This window comes from Pseudopipra pipra, chromosome 12, assembly GCF_036250125.1.
Source record: "Pseudopipra pipra isolate bDixPip1 chromosome 12, bDixPip1.hap1, whole genome shotgun sequence".
Taxonomy (NCBI): Eukaryota; Metazoa; Chordata; class Aves; order Passeriformes; family Pipridae; genus Pseudopipra; species Pseudopipra pipra.
The window spans coordinates 15,330,968-15,358,257 of NC_087560.1; the positions used below are offsets into that span (position 1 = coordinate 15,330,968).

The 27,290-nt window shown below is 52.4% G+C and overlaps 1 protein-coding gene across 1 annotated transcript; it reads right to left on the reverse strand.

Moving 5' to 3' along the window:
- Positions 1-2,061: 2,061 nt before the first annotated feature.
- On the reverse strand, positions 2,062-27,275 carry RGMA (repulsive guidance molecule BMP co-receptor a). The gene is made up of 4 exons (XM_064669066.1): positions 27,141-27,275; positions 19,907-20,022; positions 7,463-7,974; positions 2,062-5,220 (listed from the first exon to the last, which is right to left on the reverse strand). Exons 1-4 carry the CDS (start codon positions 27,152-27,154, stop codon positions 4,525-4,527), a joined length of 1,338 nt encoding a protein of 445 aa, XP_064525136.1. The 5' UTR covers positions 27,155-27,275; the 3' UTR covers positions 2,062-4,524.
- Positions 27,276-27,290: the final 15 nt, after the last annotated feature.

Below are 27,290 nucleotides of genomic sequence, written 5' to 3' on the forward strand. Positions count from 1 at the left end.
GGGATTGGAGCCATTTCTCCCAAGTTATAAAAGCTCATTGTAAAAAGCACTTTTCACACCTGTAGCCACTGGGTCCAGCCCTTCCCAGCCTCTCTGCCGCTAAGCCAAGTTTCAGCCAAGAGTGAAATTTCACAGCTGAGTTATATGCTCCTGAAAAATGGATTTCCTAATGGAAAGAGTGACTGGCTGTTAGCCATGGGGCTGCGGCAGGGAGAGGGGCTTGGCTGGAGGGAGGCACAGGGGCTGCAGGGAGCTGGTCTGAGTGTACGTGCCTGGAGCACAGGGGGGTGAATCTACCTGAGGCCAGTGATTTTTTAAATTTTTTTTTTTTTTTAATTTAAGGAGGCAGGTAAGGATATAGGCACCCTGATGCCGGGGACACCATCTCTCTAACACAGCTCAGCCCAGCATCCCCCTGCCCACCCATCTCCACAGCACCACACTGAGAACAGTTAAATCCTTCTCAAAGCTGATGGAGAAATGACCCCACATCTCACTGCCAGGAAGGTCCAGGCAGTCCCACAGAAGCATATCATCCATAAGGACGTGGTCCATGCAGTGCCATGACCATCCCAGGGTGCTGGGCAGGGCTGGGGCTCCGACTGGGAGCACAGGATAGTCACTCCTGCTGGCTCACCTTGGCAAGGGGACCCAAGGTGTCTGGCAATGCCAGCACAGGGAGCAGGACCTCCAGCCCTGCCTTGCACCCAGCTCAGTGAAGGGATGGGGAGGCTGGGAAGCCCTCCTGCTGTGCTTTATGCCAGAGTGGACCCTCTAGAGGGCAGGCGGTTCCTGGAAGAAAAGCCATTTTTGGTGAACAACAATATCCTGCGGTTGTGGCTGTTCCCGGACAGGACAGCCGGGTGTGTGGAGCGGCTCGGATGCAAAGCTCAGACCACCTGAGGCAGTGACTCAAGGCCAGGGGATGGGCAGGCACAGCCACAGTGGGGCTGGAAACCCCTTCCAGATGGCAGGCAGTGGCACTTGAGCTGTGGTCCATTGCAGGGCGATGGGATGTGACTCTGGAGCCCCCAGGGGCTGCACTTCACTGTCCACGAAGCACGGTCTGCAGAGCATTTGAAACTCCAGAGGTGCCACAGGGCCATTGCTGCCACCACCAATGTCCCTGCATGGCCTGTGCCTTTCCTGCTCACCTGGGGAAGCTTCAGTGCCATGTGTGGTTAATGAGGATGGGGCATCCTCGTCCCTCGGGGGTCACCATGCCCTCACATCAGCACCTTGTCCCACCAGGATGTGTGGGTGCTGCCTGCTCGCTGCCCCAGGCTGGAGAGCAGGGGACCATTGAGTGAGAGAGACACCTCCCTCTACCCCCAGCCCTTGTGCTCTGGGCACCTTTTAGATGACTTTGCAGATTTGGCTAAACCTGAGCTCTGGTGAAGCGTGTGGCAGAGGGACTGGGTTTGGCTCTTTCCAAAAGCTTCTAGTTCTCCAGGGCTCTGAAGGAGTGGGAGGTCAGGTTTCAGAGCTCTGGTACTGGATGTCATTGCATGGATTCGGCCAAATAATGTGTGTTTTGAGTTGGTGCTGGTATTCCACCTGCCCTCAGAATGTCCCTGTCCCCAGCTGCTGTGACAAGAAGTCCTTCAGATTTCAAAAATGGAAAATTTAACAAAAAAAAAAAAAAAAGATTGCAATTTTGCTTTTCCTCATTAGAGGGCAGCAAAAAACCCAAATGGGACAGGAGAGGTGGAATGGAGGAATTACCATTACCAGATGCAGGACACAATCTGCTGGGGTGAGCAGGGGAAGGGTGATGGTACTTACTTGGACTTCATTGCTGCACATCTGCTTTCCCAGTGAGGCAAGGTTCTAATGGTTTATTATCTATATTTTTTTCCCCAACCCCCTTTTCATTTTTCTCACTTGGCTGTAGATAAACCCAGAACAAAATTTGTAGAATTCAGGACAGAAATGAGCTCTCTGAGGGTTAGAGGTGGGAGAGAGATGCTTTGGGAGTGAATGCTGAAATGAGGCAGCCTTCACATCCCACGTGGGGAACAGCACCAGGCAACACACCGGGAACAAACTGAGACCCACTCATTTATTGTCAAAAAACCTCAAACTTTACTTGTGTTTCTCTCAATAAATAATTTACAGTATGTACATATGGTGACACTCCCGAGGGTCTCAGCGCAGGGAGGAGGTCGGGGGGGCCTTCTCATAATGCCCCCCCTTTGCCTATGTATTTTTTTTTTCTTTTGTTTCCAAGTATCGGGTCCTTCTTGGCCACACTTCACCTTTAACCAGGACTGGGTCAAACACAACCAAAATAAAGTGCTTCACTGTTTGCTTCTAAAATAGGGATGCCCCAACCACCGTACGCCAGCGGCCACCACTGGAGCGCCCACCTGGACAGAGGGACTGAGCCACGCCATAACCAGACTTCCCTTGGGTGGAAACCATCCCTAAACCACAGCACATTGTGCCGTGGGGTGATTGTTTTACAGGAAAGGGAGGTCTTAGGGGAATTACTGACCTGTTGGCACACTGTGGCTGGGCCAGCTCAGGCAGCTTTCAAGCAGCACCATGTCTTCAGAGGGATGCTGCGCACAGCTGCTGTCAGATATGGGGCAACACTGCAAGAAACAAATGTTTCCTCTGACCCAGAGACAAATTTTGGCTTTTAAAACTTGAGTTTTGAATTTCTAGGGAAGATAAAAACTTGGTTTTTTTTCTTGGACAAAGGAAATAAAAAGTCCAAATCAGCCTGGCTGAACAACTAGTGCATTGGGAAATTAAACTGTCCTGTGCCATGGTCCAGTGGCTGCTCCCCTCAGAGTCTCCAAACTGTGATATCCTTATTTCAAAATCTCCCTAAACAGAGTATCTGGGGCACCAGCAAACAAAGCAAGGAGCAAAGTAGTAAACACATCTTTTTGTTTCTTTTCTTTCCTTAAACATTTAAAAACCAATTACATCTCTTCATCTGTACAGTCACATGAGATCAATGCCAGGGCTCTATATATTAAAGAGACAATATAAATTACATCCATTGACACAAGTTTGCATTTCTCTGCTGCTTTACAAATGGAGCTCTAGAGCTGTTAGGACACAATGAATAGTCACGCTGAGTATTTACACCAGGCTGCCTCTTGGCACCAGCCAAACCTAGCCTGTTCCCACCTCTTTTGGTGCTATAGCTTGTCTCATCATGCCCAGAGACCTCCCTTGAGAGCAAAGAGGTGCCCCCAAGTGTGACACGTGTTTTGGGGCTTGTTTCTGGAAACTTCCCCCTGAGGAAAGGAGGGGAAACCCATCAGGAGGTCTCAAAGGCGCAGACCAAAGGTGGTCTGGATTTGTTCAGTGAGCAATGGGGTGAACCACAGAGGAACATGGAGAGGAGGAGATGGGCAGCATTACGTGGTGGAGGAGGAGACTATTGATGGTTTTGAGACAGGGAACAGACATTTGGAGGCAGCTGGGGGGGGTCCTCTGCTGCGTCCCGTCTCCTGACTGGATTTCTAACATTGCCCCATTTCTGATTCAAGCCCAGAACGGCTTAAGGTGCAACTGGTCTGCAATGGGGTTGCAAGCCGCGGCCCCAGGATGGGGAGCAGAGCAGAGACCTAGCAGCAAAAAAGGAATGCCACACTCCTGCTCCACCCCAGGACCAGGCCGAGCTGGTGAGGGGCTGGAAGGATGTGTGGATTGGGTCTCCCACTGAGCAGCTGCCCTGCTGCCAGTTTTAGGGGACCAGAGAGCAAATGCTGTGAGAAACTCATCCAACGCTGGGCAGAAGTTGCAGGAACCACTTGAATACTGGCCAGGTTTCTCCCACTGCTATCAAGAGTCCACGGTGGGTCCGGGCAGAGACAAGGGAGACAGGAATAAAACTACTGAGTGAATCAGCCGGATGAACTGGCTGGAACAGGAGATGCCCTTTGTACCACAGCAAATGCAGGCCAAGGCTTGAGGAACACATCCTCCTTCCACTCAGAAGATGCCTGGCACTAGCAGCTAAGCAAGCGTGGGATCATCCCCCACCACTCTGGCCCTCTGCATCACCTTCTGCAACAACAGGGCTGTGGGCAGGACATGCCCAAAAAGCAGAGTCCAGCCATGGCAATCAGGATGTCCAGCCCTGCTGTGCTGGCCAGGCTTGGCCCTGTCTTGCTGCTCCGTGCCCTCCTCACAGGCTCTGGCCTCTGAAGACAAAGCCACGTTCATGCACGTCAGTGTCACAGTCACCATGTGCATTTTTGGGACCTGGGGGAGCGCTATGAGGAGAGGAGCTACAAGGGTTCCTCAGCACCCACTCTACTGGGAGTAGGAGGAGGGGGGAGGTGAGGAAGGTCCAGACAAGGTACAGTCCAGCAAAAACTCCTGACTGGTCCCATTGGCAGCATGTTCCTCCCAGGCAAGAGCTGGGAAGGTGGAGGACTTGCAGCCAAGAGAGAGACTGAGGTCTGAGGACAACCTGTGCGGTTTCCAGCACCTCCATCTCATCCCTGGTTCCCTCCTGCTCCCCTTTCCCTGCTCTCCATGGTGTGATGGAGCAAACCTCTATAACAAGCACAACCAACTCAAACACAGCAGTGCTACCCAGAGGGTAGGATGTGTTCCTGTGGGAGCCATGTTGCCCGGGGCCAGCTCCCGTGTCCTTTCATAGAGGTGCAGCTTGTCTTTGTTGGAGTGAAGCATCTTCACATCCTCAAAGGCATAGTAAGCAGCCAGCATGAAGTTGACGTCCCCCGTGGTGAGGAGGTCGAAGACGCAGGACTGGAAGTAGAGATCCTCCACGGGCAGCTTTTCCCTGCACTTGGCCGTGGCTGTTTCGTAGGTGAAGGCCTCGGGGGGGGCCGGCAGGCTGGGCCCCTTCCTGCGAGCCCGACCCTCCGTGGCCTGAGCCGAGTGGATGGTCTGGAAGTCAATCTGCTGGTTGAGTGGACAACCACGGAGGCACAGGTAGAGGCCCTGACTGTCCCGGTCCTCCACGGCGTTCACCACCTCCTCCGGCATGCGCACAGCGAAGGTGAGGTACCGCCCCACCTGCCTCACCACGATGGTGGTGCCGATGTACTTGGCCTGGATCTCGATGTGTTGGCCCGACACCTTCTCGGTGATCTTCAGGCTGTTGGCTCCGTGCTTGTCCCCACCGTTCTTGGAGCCGTCGGCGAAGGCAGCTGGGAGCTCGTCCATCTCTGCCTGGTACACTTTCTGATCCACACACTCCTGGAAGCTCTTGAAGATGATGGTGAGCTGTGGGGGAGGAAAGGGACAGGGTTACAACCAGTGATGACCACCTGAGAGGACATAGCCACCACCAAGAGTGCTGTGGAAGGTGGATGAGCTGGATGCTGAGTCTGGATGGAAGAGTGACCTTCAGCTCATGGGCAGGTGCTTCAGGCTTAAAAGCCCCAATTTTAGCCACCCAGACATGGTCATCCTGCTCCAGCAAAGGGATATGGACAGGGTGTATGGAGTCAAGACCCAAAGGCTGAACTGAATGTACCACCTGGATCTGCAAGGTTATCTCCAGGCCCAACGCAGAATCTTCCTTGCAGCTGGAGCTGGGTGGAGTATCCCTACTCCCAGGCCTGTGGTGGCATGCCTGTGCACGCAGCACTGCCTCGCCTCCAGGGCTGCCAGATGGCAGCGGGGGATGAGCCCTGACTCCCTTAGAGGCAGTGGAGCTTCTTCTCTCACTCCCATGACATTTACATCCCAAGGGCTGGACCTCTTCCCTTCTCTGGCCACTCACAGACCAACCAACTCTTCCCCTGTGGGCCTTAGAACATGTCATGCTCCACCTCAACCACGCAGAACCACACAGGCACACACGTGTTCAGTGTGTTCCCATGGGATGGCCCTTCTAGGGGTGATTTTGTGGTGGCCTTGGCAGTGCTGGGTTAATGGTTGGACTCAATGATCTCAGAGGTCTTTTTGAACTTTAATTAATTCTGTGAATCTATGATACAAACTGAGCCCAACTTCACCCCTGGCTGAGGTCCCTTGCCAAAGGAAGGACCTCACAGCACTTGCTCTTCCCTTGCTGACCTGGCTTTATGGGGCAGATTTGAGGAGAAGGATCAGTAGAGTTTGCATGGGAAGAAGAGCAACTCGCTCTTCTTCCCACACAAACGATGCTTCCTCTTCTACCTCTTGCAGAGTTGCTCTTCTTGAACCTCTGCCTGTGAGGGAGAAGTGGTAAAGGGGATCTCCTTCCTTGTGGTCCCATGGAGGGGCAGACTGAGACCTGGCCAGAGCGAGGCAGGGCTGGAGAAGTGAGCAGAGAACACAAAGAGCCCTATGGGCCGAGTGCTCCCATCCTTTCCAACAGCGTAAAGTCCTCCAGCCATGACACAGCAGTGCTCTCCACAGCTCATGCTGCACATCTCATGACTAATACCTCCTCACCACAAGCCCATGAGGCAGATAAGGAGTGAAAAGGCTCAATTAAGATGGTGATCCTGCGATCCCAGCAGGTCCTTAAGGACCACTTTCCTCCAGCCAGACTTGCAAGCTTCAGCAGGTTTCGATGTCTTTTAGCAAGTAAGGAGTTCAGAGTATCCTTTAGGAGGTTTATCAGGGACAGGTCAAAACCTCAATGCAAGCTCCAGCTCAGGATAAAGAGGTCACATCCAGAGCTGAGAAGCAGCCCATCCTACACATGCTTCTCTCCCAACACACAGGGAGAAGATGTGGAACTCCCAGATGTGGCGGGACAGGACATTTTCCAAAAGCAAGAAGATGCCTCCTGCTGAGCCTCCCTTTTTTTTTTTTTGGCACAAAAATTGCCCTGTTAGCTTTAGAGCTTGTGCACCATGGGGTAGCACACCAGTTCCTCAGCTCCAGGTCTCTCCTGAAGCTGAGGCCGTGCCACACAAGTCCTGTTTTATGACAGCAGCACATTTTCAGTTGGGTTTTCTCAGTGCTTGCCTCGTACCTTCAGGATGTTTATTTAGGCTGTCAAAGCACCTCCAGAACAGACTGTTCCCCACAAAATGCCTTGACTTGGCTGCAAACCACAGAGACAATTACAAGCCTGGGCAAAGGGGAAGGCAGCATGAGGAGCTCAGCTCCCTCCAGCCTTTTCCCTGCAAGCTGTAGCCTCCCTAGAGGGCAGTCCTGGGTTTGCCTGGGCCTTGGGTGTCCCCCAAGAAGTACTACCATCATTCCTGGGCTGGCTGTTCAGCAACCTGGAGTTCCAAGGTGGGAGCTCTCTTAATTTGAAATCCCCCACTTGGCCATGATGGCCCCCTGAGCTGCAGTATCCTCAGCCTGCTCACCATGATGGGGCTGGATGTGCTCAAGAAGAAACCACAGGCCACTCAAGGCTGGGGATAAAAGAAGAACGGACATCTCATATTTAGGGACAAACATTCTAATTCAGAGGAGCTCATGCTCCATCTTACCCTCCCCAAGGAGAAGTGCAAGTGGGGGAAGAGATGGAGGACAGAAAAGCTGTTCAGAAGCCCCTGGGGATATGTCTGAGGCTCACCTTGCTGGTGGCAGTGGCTGAGGAGCCAGGCAGCACCGGTGTGTTGGTGACCTGGACGTTCAGGTAGTTATTGTCTATGAGCGGCCAAGCCCCTTGCACCTTGCAGGTCTGGAAAGTGTCCGTGAAAGTCCTGAGGTGGGGGTCCCCAAAGAGCCCACAGTGGGTGTAGTTGGGGGTGGCCGAGTGCCTGTGAAAGCTCTTCTCGTAGTGGCAGATTTCGGGGCTGTCGGAGCGCTCCTGGCTGTCCCCGGGGGGCAATGTCCGGAGGCGGGGCTGGGACGTGGGGCCATCCTTGGAGCAGTTGTGCTGCACCATGAGATCGTCTATGCCATGCACGGCGGAGTGGTAGGCCAGGTCTCCCCTGCAGGTGCGGGCGGTGCGGCGGGTGCAGTGCGCGTACGCGCGCAGCGCCGTGCAGAACTCGGGCGCCTCCTCCGCGCCCAGGTGGTGAGACCCCGACGTGGCCGCCCAGAACTCAGAGTTGCACTTGAGGATCTTGCATGGAGACGTCACTGCAGGAGAGGGGAGGAAAGCACACAAGGTGGTCAGTGCTCGCCTGTGGGACACCCAGCTCTACCCCTGGCGAGAGGCTGCGTCCTCCTCCCGCGGCCCGAACTCATGACACCGGCTCTACCGCGTGATGGGACTCACTCACCAGACGTGACCCTCTCACATGACCCAACTCTCATGCATCAAAGGCAAAGAAACCAACAGAGTCTGCCCCAATTTAAGCCAAAAAGAGAAAGAGCACCCAGCCTTTAGATGAATGCTCCTCGGGGAAAACCATGGCGTGGAAGAATGGGACATATTCATAAGCAGCGATAAGGGAGGACCATTAATGTGATGTGAAGATGCAATGGGGTTTTTAATGCCTCTTAGGGTTTGACATTCAAAGCTCTGTGCTGCATGAGGTTCTGGGTGCTGTGTCCAGACTGAGGTCTACCAGCACAAAAATCTGCCTTCCTTCCTTATCCTCCTTCATGGGCATGGGAAAACCCAGCGCTGGCACGACCGCTGTGCCCAGCCACATGCCAGGTTAGAGCAGGACCGTGACCCACCCTGCAGTACAGCCAGAGGCCCCCCCACCATCCCCATGGCTGCAGCAGTGATGGGTGCAATACTTGCCCGTGTTCCTGCGCCTCCAGAAAGAAGCAGGAGCCAAAAAAACCTCTTTCTTGGCTGCTGTGTGGCTCTGCCCAGCCCTGGGAGCCCATTCCCCACCACGGCCCGCTGAGAGAGAACAAGAGGTGGAGGAGAAAAACCGGCGTGGCAGGTACAGGGATGCCAGTGAGCCCCCGCCTCCCTTTCCCACCCGCCGTGCATCGCCCAGGCGGAGGCGAAGCCAGAGGCTACAAGGCCTTTGCCAGGCTCAGCTGGAGCCCCGGTGCTTCCTGGCAAGGAGGAGGAAGGCAAAGAAAATTCAGATCCTGTTTTTTTCCCCCTGCAACGTCTGCTCCCTGGGGCAGTGTGGCTTCCCTGGAGCAGCCTGGAAAGCAGCTGTGCAAAAAGCACATTGGCCATCGCTGAACTGTCGCAGACACTGCTCTGCCCCTGCCAATTTGGAGTCTTGCTGGGTGAACCCAGGCTCACACCACTTAAAATTCATGGCATTTTCCTTCCTCTCCTCTTAATCGACCCCCTCGGAGTGCTTGGAAACAGGATGGGCTCAGGCACAAAAGGCAGCAGGAGGAGAAGAAAAGCCCCACCACTTCCAGATGCTATTGTGGTGCCTCTCGCAGGCGTACCCATATATTCCTGTCTCGGGGTTTGTTTAGAATGAGCTTGGCAAGGCATATGTGCCAAAAGCATTTCAGATTTGTTTAGAAAGAAAGTTACAAAACCCAGCATTGTTTCAGGGAAAACAGTATGTTTTAGTTTTAAACATCACAGTGATGGAAACCTAAACAGAGTTGGTGCTAGAAAATCAGAAAGGGAGACTGAGACTATAAAACACTGAGCAATTCAGCTGTGAGAAATAAGCCTGTCTCCTCTCTGTTTCCAAGAAGAGTGAAGTGCAAATAGGAAATGGTTACAGGTTCCTCACAGTTTTAAAGTTCATGTTTAATAAATTCAGATGCTAGCAACAGCACCGAGGACCCAGGAGCTGTTTGGTCTTGGCAGTATCCCATTTAAACCTGCAAGAAGCATTGTGGAAAGCCTTTAACTCATCGTTGACCAGAGGTGACTCAACAAAAAGGTTCTGACCTGGGACACAGGTTCACATTGCTACTAAGTCTTCTGCATGCATGGAAAACATTTAAAAATATTTATTCTTTCATATCCCTCTCTCATTTATTCCAGGACTGTGGTTTTTCCAGGACTATCATAGTGGAAGGTAGGAGTCAAAACAGCACAAAGGAGTGTGACCAGTGCCACCACTGCTGGTTATCCCAAACCCTTGTGGCATCAGGCAATTAAAGTCATTGCTCCCTAGTAGTTATGCTAATGTACAGCTTGAGGATGCCTTGAGGTTGCATGTGGCAGAATGTGGCAGAAGGCACTGTCACTGCAGACAGACTTGCCAGCACAGCCTCAGGAAGAGCTGGAGGACACATCCCTGGACACCCAGGACCCACACACCTCACAGCACAGTAAGGCACCAGGATGCACTGCACAAAGCATCCCATCCTGTGAGCAGAGTCCAGGCTGCAGTAGTACTCTGGCTGCTCCAGCCCTTCAGCTGCTGTGTAGAGGGGAATTTTTTAGCAGGAATAAAGCCACAGCCCCCTGTTCTTTCAGGACTTGCTTCATTCACTTGGATGAGGAGATGCAGGCATGAGCTGCAGCTGCCTATAGGCAGAGTGGGCTCTGCAAAACAGCCCCCCAACACTCAGTACAAAACACAGCCCAGTGCTGAGCATCCCACACTGCCACTCTGCCCAGGGTCACACATGACTTTATAAGGTACTGAATTGAAAAATCCCAACAAAACGGAGGGCAGGGAAGCGCATCTGCTTCCTCCCTGGGCCTGAAGGGGGAGCGTTCTGCTCTGAGATGTTATCGCTCCAGTTTTGGCACCCGTCCCCTTCTCGCTGTTTCGCTCAGGGCCCCATATAAGGCCCGATCTCCCAGGCCAGGTGCCACAGGCAGCTCAGGGGCCGCGCACCCTCCCCATCCACTCATGCCTGGCCTTTCCCATGGACATTTCTCCAACCTCACCAGCAGCTACCAGGTTTGGTGATTCCCTCACACTGCTGGGCAGGGACCACGGCCAACAAAGACTGTGGAGGAGAGCAAACACGACCCTTACCCCTCCCGACAAGCCTTGCCTCTCCCCTCTGGCAGCAGCTTTGGCACAGCGGTGCAGGCTCATTTGTACCCAGGCCAAGAAACGATGTTTATTCAATTTCGCATAATCTATTTTCCATCGACTCACAATGGATCTGTTTTTCAACCACAGATGACTTAGCACGGAAACAAATCCCTCTCAAGCAGGAACCCAGCAAGGCTCTCTTGGGATCTGTGAGACATCCCCAGGTCTGGGTGAATTCTTGTCCATGGCAAAGGGTCCTTCATCCCATAGACAGGTGACTTCAACCCCTCCAGCCACCTTCCAAACTCCCCATCATCTCCTTTCAAGACCTTGGTGGCACTCAAACCAAAGACAAAATTTCCTTTGTTATCTTGAAACCAACGGGTTTGGAAAGTTTAAAGCCAGAGGAAATCACAAAACCACCTGGACTAGGGCGGCCCCCCCGTGTAGCCCAGTGCCCCCCATTTGTTCAGGTACACCTCCCACGAGGATTCCTGCGGTCTGCGCAGACTGAAAGGCTGCCCCGTTCCTCGGCAGCCTGTTTCAGGAGTTTATCACCTTTACAAAACACGGGTCTTGGTTCTAAGTGGATTTTATCTGACTTCATTGTAAGGACATAAAAAGAATCAGCGATTTTCTCCAAAGCAGTAAAAGGTCCGTTAGTAACCGGTGTGTTTCCCACAAAGATATTTACACACTGCAATCAAGTCCCTTGTCAATCCTCCAGATAAGCTAAACGGTTTGCACTTCTAAGTTCTCACTGGAAGGTGTTTGCCCAGCCCCACCATCAGACCTCCCTCCAGCAGCCTTGTTTCCTGCATAACCTACCACACCGACAGGCGATATGGATAAAGGACACGCTCACAGCTCTCCCGAGGTTGCCCCTTTCACCGGGACACTGAATTGAGTAGGCACTGAGATGTGACCTTTTCCAGAGCTCCTGGTTTGGGGAGAACTGGTCCTCCATTGAGAAAGCATCCCGTGGATCACCAAACACACACTCAGGCATTTGGGTTATCACACGACCCCAGTCCTGCTGCTCTGCCCTTGTCATCGGTACATTATACTACTCACTGTCAAATTAAGTGTTCAAACATACTACATGCACACATCTAATTTTAATAGTACTTAATTACCAGTGCCCCCCTATTTTCCCTTAAGCTGGTGTCGGGTAACCTGGATTTCGTTTACCCAAATCACGAGCTTTCAGAAAACTAGCACAAAATCAACATTTCATCTATTCTCCTGTAATTTCTCTAACAAAGAGAATTACTGGAAATTAATTTCAGTAAGCAAAAGCCAACTCTTTTAAGACTCTTGATTGCATTTTAACCAGACCTGTTAATTTTAAAGTGTTCACTGCTAAGAGATGTTATTTAATATCTACTAACGGGCTGGAAAGTATTTCATCACCCACATGTGATGCAAATACATCATCCTGCGTTTTTCCAAATACATGGATTGAAGTGTAGATGTGCAAGCCTCACACATGCAGTAAAAGGCTTTTTCAGAGAACACAGTAAAACGTAATTACCTTTGGCCTCAGATCTGAGCACCCAGACTTAGGCTCCTAAACACATATTTATTTAAGTAATCTAAATAAACATATTTATGCTGACACCTCAATAGGAAAGGCACGATTCTCTTGAGGTGCTAAATACCAGCAACATTTGCCAGGAGATGTGGGCTGCTCTGCTCACAGGCGGACAGCAGTCACCACCAGCACCAAAATGACCCCAAAAGAGTTAGAAAAAAATAAATCACACTGCTGCTTAAAACACGGCTGAAGGGATTCCTTCCAGCAAGGTTTCGGGAGTCCAAAGCAAAAACTGAGGGAATGAACATCAGCCCTTTGCTGGAAGTCTACATGAGCCACCCCAGTGGTGGCCATGCTGGTGCCACATCTTGATGCCCAGGAGGGTTGTCAGATCAGATATAAAGAAGACACTTTTTACAATTAGGGTGCTGAAACACTGGTACAGGTTGCCCCAGAGAGGTGGTGAGTGCCCCATCCGTGGAAACATCCAAGATGTTCCTGCCAATGGCAGGGGCGGTTGGACAACGTGATTTTTAAAGGTCCTTTCCAACCCAAACCATTCTGTGATTCTATTTTATGACACGGATCGACCGGCGCCTTGTCACACCAGGGAGAGAAACGAGCCCATCGGTGCCATCGGCAGCCCTGAGGGATGATGGATGGGGTGTCGTGGGCAGGGGCAGCTCTCCCGAAGCCCCACAGGGCACCCTGGGGTGAGGAAGACCCAAGGGCCACCTGACCCAAGCTTGGTGAAAGGATTTGTGCGGGAAGGCAGCGCCGGGCTCTTCCAGCGACCTCCTTTGAACTGTTAATCAAGCACAATCTTGCAGAATAATAGCCTGGTTATTATTGCCTTGTTTGCATAACAAAGAGGCCCAATAAAACTGATTTGACTGTGCTCAGAGGGGGTGTGAAAGATCAGCCCTGAGAAAAGAGCTGCAGGAATGCAGCAAACTGCTCCAAAGCCTCAACCCAGGAAGAAAGACAATGCAATTTGCCATCAAGAAAAGCCCAATAGACCAATAAATTACCCATGTGCAAAGGGATTAGATCAGGTTTCAGTTGCACTGAAGTGGGGGCAGGACCGGGAGGAGGGAACTGAAGGAGAAAAATAAACCTGACTCTTAAAGAGCTCAGGCTCATATTTTGCAAGGGTGTGCGTGGGGAGGTTGGCTCTGTGGGGCCACCTTCCACGCTGGGGCCGGGGTTTTGTGCTCTTTTCCACTGGCAAAAGCAGCACATGCACTAAATCCAGGCAAAGGCTGTACTTGCGTATGACAGAGTAACTTTAGATGTACCAGAGAGCACACACACCTCAATCCACCCAGCCTCGTTTAACCCAATCCTTGTCTTGCTCAAGAGGATGCTGGGGAAAGGAGAAACCAGTTCCTTTAAGTCAAAAGAACGACACAGGATGGAGTTTTCTCGTTTCAACCTGTGTCAATCACTAAAGCATCTGGAGGACCTGCCACGGCCAACTCCCTTTTGTCCTCAGCGCTGAGTTCACGGCCCCCCATCCCTCCTCTCCAGGCGTCGCAGAGACACGGGGCAAGTACAGGCAGGAAACAAGCAGAGTCAGTGTCTTCACCGGCTACAGCACAAACTGTGCTTCGGATGCTGCCGAAGGAACCCTTGATGGCTCCTGTCACTTAGTCAGCTCTTTTGGCTCGGAGAGTCAGCTTACCGCTGACCCGGCATGCTCAGCGGGAGCAAATGCATCTCTCCCCAGCCCCCCTCGGCCAGCCCTGCTCCTCTTCCAGCCTCACCTCGACATCCCCGAGCAGGGAGAAGAGTGGGCAGACACCACCAGAGAGGGCATCTGCCATGGAGGTGGCAGCCAGGGCCATGCTGCTCTGAGAACTACTGGAAAATCTTGGGAAGTTCAGTAGGCACGATGGGCTGAGAGGAGGAATCAGACAATGCAGCAATGGGGTCGCAGACTTTGCTCTCAAATCTTCCTCCTGCGACTGACCCCTCAGCGCTGCCTTTGCCACAAACACTGAGCTTTCACCTGCTCAGAGGAAGCAGCACCAGTGGATGGTTCAGAGGATGCAGGTTTTGCTCCACTACGAGCTGGTGGGTGGAGGATGAGGAAGGAGGGAAGCAATAGGGAAGTGATCTCCTCTGACTCTCCATCTGCAGAAGGGCACTAAAAGTGCTGGCTCTGCACCACAGTGTGCTGCAGGCTGGGAAGCTGTTGTGGAGCTGCACACCTGACTTTCCCAGTTGAAGAGCACCCCGACATTTTCACCAAGAGTTCCCAAGAGCCGGTAAAACTCCTTGGGGAAGTAGTCCATTTTACAGATGAGGACACAGAGGATGTGAAGGGTTTCACCAAAGATGAGCCCAGTGGGAAGAGAGGTGAATTTGCACTCTCATCCCTACACGATACATCACCCTCAGCTTCCTCCCCCAGCCACCACCACCCGTGTGCCCCCCTCCCTCTGAAGCAGCGGTACTTGGATAAGGTCACCTCTGCCAGCCACCTCCACTGCTGAGTGTTTCAGGTTTCCAGCAGACATCACTCTCCCCATGCCAAAGCTGTTTTCCCAGGGTGCCTTTGAAGGCACAGCTGCCACCCACCAGCGCCCGGGGCCCCCCAGGTGTGGCAGTGGGTCCCTCACCCTCCTCCCCCTCGCCCAGGCCGCAGCGGGGCTGGCAGGGAAACGCTTTCTCCTCACAGGTGTGGATTCCCTCTAGGAATAATCATCCCTGCCGTGCTCTTGTGAAATTTCAACCCTTCAAACGCAGAGGTAAATGAGATACAAAACGATGAGATGGAGAAAAGCCTGGAGCACATAAATCTGGATGAGGCAAATTTATACAATTAAATGCCTGCCAAAAAATTGCGGCATCTCAATCGGAGGCGTTGGTTTTGTGCAGGGCGTGGGGTGGCAGCTGCCCGGCTGGATGGCAGCAGCCCCATGAGCCCATCAGAAATCCATGTGGACACCTGACTGATGCTGGAGCCACACCCAGGGATGCAGGGGATCTTGTGGATCCCTTCCTGCAGGCTGGGCTCCCACCTAGAACCAGACTCCCTCCCCATCACTCATGCCCCACAGAAGCCTCAATATCTGTCCGTCCTTCACAGCCACAGACCTTCAGAGGTTTATTTATTTTTAAATGCATTCGATTGCTGCCCCTCCTGGGCTCAGGTTTTAATTTTAAGAGAAAAAGTAACTTTCTAACTGAATCCACACCCCCAGTCCCGCTGCTCCCCCATTCCCATCCCGAGCACGGTGATACTCTCATCACTGTGAGCTGGCAAAGTCCAGAGTCATGATCCATCCCTAAAATGTCCTGCCACATGTCCTTGTCATCTCAGAAAGGGCCAGCTGGAGTGTGTCACACAGCAAGAGAAAAAGGTAGCTTGTCCAAAACCCAAACCGCCATAGATCATTACTAGGGCTTTGGGGACCAAAGTCAACAGCTGTCCAGGAAGGAGAGGAAACCGAGGGAGGAGAAAATTCTTTGGGCTCAAGTGAAGCTTGCTCTCTTGCCTGACCCATAAAACCCTGTATGTCAGCGATAGCTCTGCTTGCTGAGAACTGAATGGCCAAGCTCCCATGGATGCTCATGCAGCAGAAAGTGGGACCCAACACCCTTCTGAAGGACCTGCTGTCCCCACAGCTGTGGGACACGAGCCCCTGGCCAACCCACACAGCAGACAGAGTGGCTCAGTTTGTGCCTACCAGGGCTGTGTGTGTCGGAGCCAGCTTGTTCTCCGCAGTGAGAGCCCGATGACTTCATCAAGGGGATGGCATCTGGTTTTGCAGTTGGCCATAATTCAATTCTCCCCCTTGCTGCAGGAATTTCAGCTGGTGGAGCAGTGATTTACTCAGCCGGGCTGCACTTGAGTGCAAAGCAATCTTGAGGCTACAATCGAACGCCCTGTTATTTTGAGAGCTCACGGACAAGGGAATAAATATCCTCTTCTTTTCATCCCAGTAGCTGCCAAGTGCAGGCTACAGGGCTTTTTAAAGGCATATAGGAGCTCTCCTCTAACAACTGTGCTCCGGATGCTGCGCGTGGCCAAGCAGGGCCCTGCCTGCACAGCTTGCTCCTGATCAGGATGGGATTCACCAGGACAGCCTGAAAAAGGCCAAGGTATCCCTTCACCTGCCCCACCACAGCTGCACCTCCAAGCATCCCCCATGCTCTCCAAAAACCGTTCCCTATCACCCTAGCACACATCACTTCTGGACTGCAGCAGCCCTGAGTTCACCTCATCCCCCTTCAAACCACCTGGGACCCTGAGGCTTTTTTGGTCCTAGGTTCCCACACTCCCCCTTACTCCAAGTTTGGTGTCTGCTCCAAGAGGAAAAGCAAATCAAACCAAATCACACTCACCCAAATGGACCACAAGCCCTCATCTTTGACCTTCTTCACTGTCCCACTAACACTCATCCCTTGAGAGCAGTAGGGCTTGGCTGTGGGATCCCCTGGGCTGAGGAGGGGCTCACTTGGGCCACACAGCCCTGCCAGAGTCTACAATATTTCATGGGATGTGCCCATTAGGGAGCCAGAAGAGAGACCACAAAACTCATTGTCACTGGGGCCGCAGCCTGGCTCTCCAGGGACAGCAGGTCGGTGCAGAGCCCGAGAGCCCCCAGGTCAGGAAGTTTTTGTGGCTGCCCAGCCCTGTGAGCACTTTCATGTGCACATCCGACTCGGCACAGCTGTCCAGGCCACAGAGAAAGAAACCTCAGCTGCTCCCATGATAAATCCAGTCATTCTTAATATCACCTTGTTCCCAGTAACCAAGGGCCAGGAATTTAATGATTTTCTGTGGAAAAAAGCAACGTATCCACCTCACCTACTTTAAAAACAAGGTGCCTCCTTCCAGCCCCACGACAAGCCTTTCTGGCAATGGCAAAGAACTCACTGTTCCAAGTACCAGATGAGCTCCGAGCAAGCAACAAAACAGGGAAGCCAAAATATTTCCAGGTTTACGTTTGAATCCCTCCCTTCTTCTCTGCCCTGACAACATCTCGCACTGGCGCCTCCTCCCCTGCCGCCACCTTCCCCAGGTTGGGCTCCCCCTTCACAGCATTGCGGGGGTGTTGCCTCAGCAGCCTCTAAGCCCCCCATCTCAATTTCAGCTCAATGTTGCGATCACCTCCCTGCTACTGAGACAGAAGTCATTTATCAACTCATCCGATCCATCTCCCAATGGGTTGGATCCTTATCTGGAACCTACTGCATTGCCTGGATGGACCAAGGCTAGAAAATTCCAAATTTTTTTGGAGGCAGGAGTGGCAAAGCTGAAAACAAACGGGAACAGCCAAAGCGTAGTATGAGGGGGAGAGCAAAACCTGATGCACCTGGAGCAAAACACCCAGGGCCACATTTTGGAAGTACAAAAGGGTACAAAAGAATTTGCAAGAAAACTCCGCACAGCCCGTACTGGGATGCACAGATGGGGGTCAGCTGAGCACTCCAGGAAATCAGGGTCTCAGCTGGGAGGGGAGAGCACCCATGAGCATTCAACACTGAGACCTGACACAAGCTCCAGCAGGGCTTCTGCCAGGAAAACTGTCAGCAGTGGCCTGCTCTGGCCAGACCTCCTTCCCCAGCTGCCCCAGGGTCATCCTGACCCATGCCAGTGCCCCCAGCCCGAGGGCACTCACTGGTGGGGGCCGCCCAGGAGGCAGCAGGGCGAAGCCATCGGTGCGAGAGCAGCACAAGTGGGAATCCAGCCCGGGGTGTGAGTGTAGGGGGGGTTTAAGCAAATAAATAAATAGGGCAGGACTCGGCGAGGCACTGATCTGACACGCCGAGCGCCCGCCTGGGCAGCCTCCAGCGGCCCTGCTCACCCAGGGCTCCCAGGAGGGGTGCGAAGCCTCCTCCTTGCTGGGAATCTGTTGGGAACCCACAAATTCCCAGGAAGCGCAGGGAAAAAGGGGCAATGGATATGTCAAGGAATAAATCCCCCCTTTTTTCCTACCTTCCCACCCCAAAAAGCTTTCAAAAAAGCCCCCAGCGTGCTCCCAGCCCTGGGCACGGGGAGCCCCGTCTCCGCCTGCGCCCCACTCCCGCGGGCTCCGGATCGCCTCGTTCTGCCAGTTCTTTGCACCTTATTTGACTGCTGAAGGGAGAATCAAACAAAGCAGCCAGCCAGATCTCCTATCAAGTTCTTTCTTGCACCGTAAATCTCACAGCCTCGACGCTTTGCAACTCAACCGCTCCGAAAAGGGCGTTAAGCAACACATATGGGAGCAGCTCCAGAGTTTCCAGAAAAAACAGGGGGTTCAGCTTCCAGCCTTGCTGGGAAGTCCCATGAGAGAAGTGAGGTCCAGAGGGCCAGCGCTGGAAAGGTTTTCCTTTCGCCTTCGGAAGAGGGCGAAGAGGGCAAGAGGGGAGGAAGGGCGTAAAGAAAGCAGTTATTTATTTATTTCCTACATGTGTGTGCAAGACTGCTTCACCTACGGTTATGCAAAAGAAAGGCAGAGGCGATTTAAAAATTAATAAATTAGAAAGAGTAAAAGGAAAGTTTTACTAAACTAAAAAAGCAGAGAGATGGGGAGATTTAAGCCTTAGAGCTTTTCTTTCTCCCTCCTGCTTTCTCTCCTTTTTTTTCCCCCCCTTGCAAATGAAAAAAAAAAAAAAAAAGAGGTAAAGAAACTGGAGAGTTTTGGAAGGAACAAATCCGCCTCTGTGGACTGGGTTTCCCCTCCCCCAACAAAAACAAGCACTCAGGGCTTGAAGGAATTTGCAGGCAGAGATCTGCCAAAAACATTGTGAAAAACTATGGGGGATTCATTGGAAACAGATGGCGTTTTCAGCTGTAATTCTGAAATTCTCCCCTTTTCTGACACAATACAAACAGCGGGGCTGGGGCTGGAGGGGGGGCCGAGCCCCGCGGCGGGTGCGAGCGGCCGGCCCGGGGGTGCCGATGCTCGCGGGACCATTTGGTTGCCATCCCGCCCTCGGACAGCACAACAGCTCCCAGCCCAGCCGGGGCGAGATTTCCAACCAAATAAAGATGCCGAGCACCCAAACCCCCGGGAGGAGCTGCGGGGAGAAGGGGCGCCCGCTCGGAGCGCCCGCGCATCCTCCGCCCGGCGGCCCAGGTGAGCGCCGGGGCCGCGCTCCCCCTTCCGCGGGGCCTTGCGACCCCTGCACACCCCACCTTCCCTAAAGCACAAAGCAACGACACCCCTGAACCCCTCCGCAACCGCTCCCTGGCTCTGCCCTTCCCGGGGGCGCTCCGAGCGGGGACCCCACTGCTCTCAAGGGAGAAATTTGGCGTCGGGGTGCTCAAGTGTGCCGCCCTTCCCCTTCCGTGTCCCCCTTCCTTTCACGGCACCCGGGAAGGGGAGAACAAGGTAACCTGGCGCTGTCAGGAACACCCCCCCCCGGCTGCCCTCGCCGCTTTGATTTCCACCATCTCCTTCCTTGTGGGATGAGGAGCGGGGAGACAAAGACGATGAGGTCAAGGAAAAACACCCACCGCAACTGCTCGGGGAAAGGGGAACTGGGGGGGCACGCACCAAATCTGAGCCCCACTTGCTTATTTTAAACATGTGGCAAACTGCTGCGAGGAGAGGGAGAGGGAAAGAGGCCCAGGGACAGGGGAACGGGGGCGGCGATCCAAGGGCTGCCAGAAACACAGGGAAGAAGTCTGCAAAATAAAGAGGCTGTTTCTTACCTGAAGGGAAGATGCAGAGAAAGACAGGGAGGATTTGGAAAAGTCCCAGGGCTGTGGATCCTGCCCCTCTCCCCATACCCATCCATCCAGCTCGAGCTTTAACCACTATCCTCTCCCTGGAAGAAGAGTTTAAAAAGGGAAAAAAAAAGGGGGGAGAAGGGAAGAGAGGAAGAGGGAGGAAAAAAAGGGGAAAAATAAATCAATCGAAAGAAAGAACTGGGGGAAAAATGAAATCAAAAGCCCCACATGGCTCCGCGGAGCGCGGCAGGGACGGGCGGCCCCAGCTCCGGGCTCCGCACTGAAAGATTACACAGACTTTTTCTCCTTCTCCTCCTCCTCCTCTCCGTCCCCTCCCATTACAAACCAGCCCAAACCATCAATCATCCCGCTGCCTCCCAATGCCTGCATCCTCCTCGGCGCCTCCTCCTGCGAGCGCGCCCGCCTCCCCGGCCATGCTGCGGGAAGGGGCGGGAGCGGCTGCGGCCATGGGAGTGAGAGAGGGAGCGGGGAAAAAGAGCCGGTGAGACGCAGGCAAGGGGGTTACTGCTGTGGATGGAGCCATCAAACTCTCCCGTGCCCTGTAGGAAGGGGGTGGCGGTGGTCCTACGCAAGATGGGCTGCGGGAAGGGCTCTTGATGTCTCCCCGTCTCCTCCCCACCGTCACGCATCGCACCTCGGTGGTAATTTGGGAGAGGGGCTTCCTCCCATCCCGTCGGGTCTCAACACCCACTGTGCCCTCTCTGCCTTTCTCCCATCGGCCTGACAAGAGCGCTTTGGATTGCCCAGAAATTAAGCAATTTGGGGCAAAGGGGCTGTCATATACCAGAGGGGGAAACTGAGTCAGGGAGTCTCCAGACAGCTGGTGCGGGGCAGAGATTAATTGTGAGAGCAATGCTGAGGACCCCGGCCTGCTGGGGTATGGACTGCCTCAGCACAAGGAGCTCCTCCATGTCCTCGCAGCCCTGGCAGCGTGGTAGGTGTGAGTGTTTCACAACCGTGCCAGGTCATTCACCTGCACTGGCACTGGCAGTGGTGAAGTAAGGCCAGGTGACTCACAAACAGCAAGTTTCATAGATCCTTATCATTAGGCTGTCACTCCTTAGATAAGGGAATAACTGTCAGGTACCCCAAATCCAGCTGCTAGCCTGCCAAGGACTGATGGAGTGGACTAACATGTACCTGCACTCTCTCAGGACCTCCACCACAATCTCATCTGCACCACCAGCCCACGTATAGAACTGGTTGTTCAGCATTTGCTGGGGGAAAGTCTTACCAGGTGTGTTGGTAGGATTGTCCTGAGGGTCTCACTCTGTAAGCCTCCCTCAGAGACCCTTTGGGCTGCCCCCAGGCAGACTGCAACCCTAGGAGAACTCTACCTGCTCATGACCCATGTGGACAGAGCAGCAGCTTGGAGCACACAGGCATTTGCCTGCTGGGCTTCAAGATCCTGCTCTTTTCCACCTCCTGCAAAGCCACAGCATGAGGAGGTGAGCAGATTGGATCTTAATCCCCACCAACTCAGGGGTCTGCTCCACCCACGAGAGGGCTAGGCCAGGAGCAAGGCATCCACTTAGCTTGGATCTCTTAAAAATTTCCCTTAAAGGATGTTTTAGCCACAGTGAACTAAGACAATTTCACTTCTGAATGAGGGTGTAGGCTTTAATAACTTCCCTGTTTTGGATCATTAGCCCTCCTTTGATTGAATGCCCCCTTGCCACCCCGATGTTTCATCTCCTTTCTCTTGGGCTTCTTAGACAAAGAATGAAGGGAGGCTGGTTGTTTTACACAACCCTTCTTCCAACTCTGTAAGACCGTGGGTCTTCTCTCCTGCAACTTGTTAAAAGCTGTAGACCTGGGATGCTCCTTGACTTTTCTTCTAGTTGTCCTTGGAAACCTCTTTAGTTTCCACCTCACAAACATCCTTAAGGATGATTTTGGGAGTGACAGTAGCTTAAAGTCTCCAACAAGAGTTTGTGATCTCTCCCCTGTCTCGGATCGAATCTGTAATTCAGCTACAACAAATATCCCATGGAAGGAGGAAGAGGAGGTGGGAATAAATATCCAAGAAGCAAAGATATCCATTAACACCTATTTCTCTGTGAGGGGTGTGAGCCCCCTGCCTTCAAATGAAGGAGGAGCTTCTCTGAGGCTTTATCCAGGCTGCAACAGGAATTAAAACACTGAGGCTTTTCCATCTGGGACCCAGATGGGATCCAAAAATCCTGTGGCCTTTCCTGCCTGAGTGGAGATCTGTCTTGGTCCTGCTGGCCCTAGAGCTGCAGTCAGACGGTGTCCACTAAAATCAGAAGGAGCTCTGTGTGCAGAGGAGCTGCCAGAGCGGGCAGAGCTGGGCAGGAGATGAAAGCTGGCAGGCCGGATCCAGACCTGTAGCAGAAGCAGTGTGGGAGGAACACCGACTCGAAGCACCTCTTTGTGGGGGATGTCAAACAGGGGCAAATATGTCCAAACCCTGCCAGCTGCTCCTACCACCCAAGAAGAAATGCCTGCTGATGGGATGTGTAGGCAGCTGGAGCTGGAAGGGGCCTGGGAGGCTGGAAGGAGCCCGAGGGGAGGAGGGAGAGGATCTGTGAGCTAGGGGGAGCCCAGGAAAGGGGGGGAGGTCCAGGGGATGGGGTTTCAGACCCCAAATTCCTTTCTCTTGCTCTCACCCTCGCCTCTTACAATGTGACTTTTGCTTTTATTTCAAAATGAAAAACATCACTTCTGCTGTTATCCCCACTGATGACATCTAACACGATCTATTTATTTTTAACTCAAAAAAAAATCTGAATTATGAACTTTTAAAACCCAGCTGTTAAATAGCTGCTGCGAGGCTGTTTTGATGGTTTGACCTAAAGCACCACTTTGGTATTGCCGTTTTGGGGCAAGCTGACACATTGCAACGATAGCCTGGAATCCAGTTTGAAGCCTCATATTTAAAATAAGACCCTTGATGGAAATTCTGCCTTTGGTGTAGGGAAAACTGCACTGCCATAAAGCAACGGTCGGGTGCCCCTGGCTCCAGTTTGTAAAAATTTCTCCTTGATTTTGCTCCGTTGCATCATGCATTGCAAATGGGATTGCTGTTCTTGGCACCGATCAAAGCAGCGGATTTCGCTGGAGAAAACAACAGATGTGTCCAAACCGTAACTTCAGGGAGGAAAAGGCCCCAAATAAGGTGCGTTTCTGAGATCCTGCTCCCCCTCCTGTGTTTTTCAAATAACCTTTGCCTTTCTGATTAGCTCAATCAAAGACCTGGACTTTAAATTGCCTGCTGAATCACAGGCTGTGTGAAATTCGGGTCTCTGCCTTGCTTAATGGGGATATCCAAGCTTGGAAACATGGAGCAACTGTGTTTTCCCTCTTAAATCCCATCCAGGACTCCCTGTTTAGGCAGCACTGAGCCCAGTGCTCTTTGCAAACAGTGTGTGGGAAACCACCCACCACTAAAACGCAACCACGGCAGAGCTCGGCAGTGCAGCGGCTCAGCCCCAGGGCACAGGCACCTCCGCGGTCATCTGCACATTGATCCACGTGTTTGGTGCCATTGCAGAGGGGTGACTTGCGAATCACAGCCTTCTCCGAGGTTTTTGCAGGATGAGCTGGAAGATTCCCAGTTCCCATGGGACACTCAGCCGGGATCACCAGCCCGAACTTTACTTTCCTCTGCCCTGCGTCACACCGTGCGTGCCTGTGGGATTTAGTGGGGCTGGATGAATGTGGCTGATTTGCACCCAAAGGTTTGCAGATGAGAGCTCCCCTTACAGCCTTCCTAATGGAATTATTCACTACCTGTAATTATATGGCTAAAATAGTAAACATGGGTATTTCTGAGGACTGCAACTAGTAGTTAGAGGAATGGATGTCAAGGCTCCTTGTCTGCTCCTGACTCTCCCATGAACTTTCTGCATGGTCACTTTTCACACCACTATCTCCACACATGTGCCTTTGCCTGCTCTGCCTCAGGACAAGGTATTCATCTCATGGCCTGTCTGGGATAAGCCATGATCACCCCTGCAAAAAGCTAATCCTGAAATGTTCTGCAGTGAAATATGTGTGTTTAGGGTAAACAGCAAAAAGCAAACTGCTCCTTAAAGGAGGAGGAAAGGAAGTTTGGAGTGTAAAACCCCAAGATTTTGTCTGGATAAGTTTGACAGCTGATGTCAAAATGTTTGTGGAGGTAAACTCAAACACTTGTGTTCTGAATAGTGCCCTTATTAAAGAAAAAAACCTCTGAACAAGAACCAACAAAACCCCAACATCTTTATGCAGTAACAGCCACCTCTGATGTCTGCAATAGGGGAAAACGCTGCAGTTAATTTCAAAGACCTTCCTTTTACTCATCACTCCATTTTTTTATCATTTTACAGTTTCCCTGGCTGAACAAGCGTATGCTCTCCCTGAGCTGTGCACCTCAAAGCTGCTGAATACACATCTAAACCCCCTTCCCTACCAACCAGTTGCCTTGCAGGTAGAGCAGCTGACAGGGAAAGTGTCCTCTCAAGGTCTCCTTAGTGCCCTGCAGTGAACTTGGGCAGCAACTGAAAGGGGAAGGCAGAAGTGATGGCACAGAACTGGGCTCAGAAGACTGACCCACTCTTGCATAGCAAAGTGCAGAGAGGAGTTTGCTGGTTTAGATAATCCCCCTCCCCACAGCTGCCCCTGTGAACAACAGACTCATCAACTCATCAAAAAGAGGCTGGTGGGTTGAAGGTGGAATAAAATATAGCTTTGTACCACCAATAAGTAAAATATAAGAATGCTTTGTTGACTTGCATCTTTGCATCTGTAGATTTGTGGATTATCAGCAGCCCCCACTGAAGTTGTGGTGGGCAACCCTCTCTGCTCAAAATGCCTGCTTCAAGCTCACAGCCATAAAAATCACCTCTAAATGCTGAAAACCAGCCAGGCTGGACAAGGGGAAGGGAAGATGGGCTGTCACCCATGACAGAAAGCAAAACAAGCAGCGATATTTTCAGTGTTCATCAAGTCAACTCTTTTTTTTTGACTGGTGACATTCATTTGTGTCTCTCCCCTTCCCTTGCTTGCAAAGCCTGACTCCTACACATGGGAGCATGTAGCCATCCCTTGTTCGGCAGTGTTTGGAAGGCTGGCTGGAATTCACCATCTGTATATTTAGTTCTCTGCAGGGAGCTGGTCTTCCTGGCCCGGTCTTCTCTTTGGGGTAAATATCAAGCAATATCTCTTTAGTGTATCTTCTTCACATTTTGGCTCCCCTGTGAAACACAGAGAAGATGGGCTGGGAGGTTCCCAGGACCAAGTTCAAATGGCCAAATGTTAGCTCAGCAGAAAAGATGGCTAAATCTGAACTGCCAAAAAATGCTCAGAATCATAGAATAACAGAATCACAGAATGGTTTGGGTTGGAAGGGACTTTAAAGATCATCTAGTTCCAGCCCCCCTGCCCTGGGCAGGGACACCAGAAGAGTTGCAGAGAACTGTGTGTTTATCAGCAGAGACAGAAGCCAGTCTGTGGAATGGGACAGTCTTTCTCTGCTGCTTTTAAAAGCTCCTGATATATTGAGAAAGTGCAAACATAGCTCTCTAATTCCCCACTTCTGACTGACAGGTCAGCTAAGGACATCTCGTCCATCTCATTTAAAGGTGGGAGATGGCATCAAGTGTTTGCAAATCTACATCTGCAGCCCTTTGAGCAAGGGATGTTTGAAGGATTCTATGGAAAAAGCTCTGTGAAACCCAACCACCCTTCCCATGTCCCCTTCTGTCAATTCCTGACAGCAGTGGCCAAATACAAATAACCCAAATACAACCCAACACAGGAAACCTTTCCTGCCCTCTCTGTCACGAAACACTAAGTGACAGTGTCCTCAGCTGATTTAAAACTTTGTCCTGAATATCTGAGAGACATTCCTTATTATGGGCAGGGGGAAAAAACCCAAACAACTTTTCCAACACTTCTGTAGGATTTTGGCAAACGAAACTGGGAAGTTTTGTGGAGGGGGAACATCTTGGAGCTGGTACCGGGCACCCTCCCGGGTGTGCCCGGCTCGGGGCTTGGGCTGGGGCTGGGCTGGGACTAAGGCTGGGCTGGGACTGCGGTGGACTGGGAATGAGCTGGGCTGGGACTGAGACTGGGCTGAGTTGAGGTTGGGCTGGGACTAAGGCTGGGACTGGAGCTGGAGCTGAGCTGATCTGGGACTGGGGGGAACTGGGCTGGGACTGGGCTGGGCCGGGGCTGTGGCCCCGCTGGGTGGTGCTGTTATCCCTGCGCCGCCTGCAAAAGTATCCAGTTTATAAAATAAATGCAATCCAACGCCGCCTTAAACCACATGACATAACAGCAGCTTGCGAGCTCCCATTAAAATCTCAATTTGGGGAAATTGATTCTACCTCTGAGCAATTGCGATGCAATTACTCCAACAGGCAGCAATCAAGAATCACATCAAAACAACACCAAACTTTCATCTCCTGCCTCGCAACCACCACCACAACAAAAAGCACCTGTCTTGCAAACGCAGCCCGGTTTCCTTAAATATATATAGTTTTTAGGAAGGGCAACATGCATGTCTCAGAGTGGCAGTGAGCCCGGACAGGGGCTGCGCTGGCCGGTGCCTCTGAACTGTCCCGGCTGGGGGCTGAATTTTGTCCCCCGTCCCCTGGATGAGGTTTAGTGCAATTTACGGACTCTGGGCATCAGGAACAAACTCTCTCCCCCTGCTCATCCACGCGCCAGCTGCCCATCCACAGATGTGACCATCCCTGCCATATCCCACATCTGTCCAGCTGTCACCCTCCCGACCTTCTTCCCCTCGGAGCTGGCAGACCCCCCAGCGCTGTGCAACCAGAGGAGTTCAAGGAAAGCTTTGTGCCCCCGCTCTGGTCTCGATAATCGCGATCATCCCCGGGAAGAGCTATCCAAGGAAAAGGGGGAGATACTGGGGAGGATGTTTTCAGTTCTCATCAGTGGTCTGCAAGGAATTACTCGATTGACTTAGCGCAGCAGGGAGCAGCTTTAGTGGCAACCATCAGAAGGGAGGATAAATGAATAACCGCATGCACGCCAGCTAGCGCCGAGCCGGGCAGGGAGCGCTGGGCAGGGAAAATGGGAAGAATCGAGGTTCCTTAAAAAAAACAGCCGGGGAGGGGGGAGGCAGGCGGGGACCGGGAGCCTCAACAGGTCCGGAGGAGGAAGGGCCATGCAGGGAGCCGGGGACATGCGGCCGGGGGGGCCCCCAGCCCCCCGCCCCGCTTACCTTGGCGGCCGCATCAGCCTCTCCAGCCCCGCGGGGGTCGGTGCAGGCAGCGGCGGCTTTGTTTTTGTTTTTGTTTGTTTTGTTTTGTTTTTCCAGGAGGGTTAAATAAAACAAAAATAAAATAAAATAAAATAAAACTAAATAAAGTAA

Excerpts from the sequence above, each read along its gene's own strand:
- RGMA (XM_064669066.1), bottom strand. Across the intron at positions 7,975-19,906 it reads TCTCTGCATCTTCCCTTCAG|TGACGTCTCCATGCAAGATC; the intron begins GTAAGAAACAGC and ends CCTCTCCTGCAG. Across the intron at positions 5,221-7,462 it reads CAGCCACTGCCACCAGCAAG|CTCACCATCATCTTCAAGAG; the intron begins GTGAGCCTCAGA and ends CCTCCCCCACAG.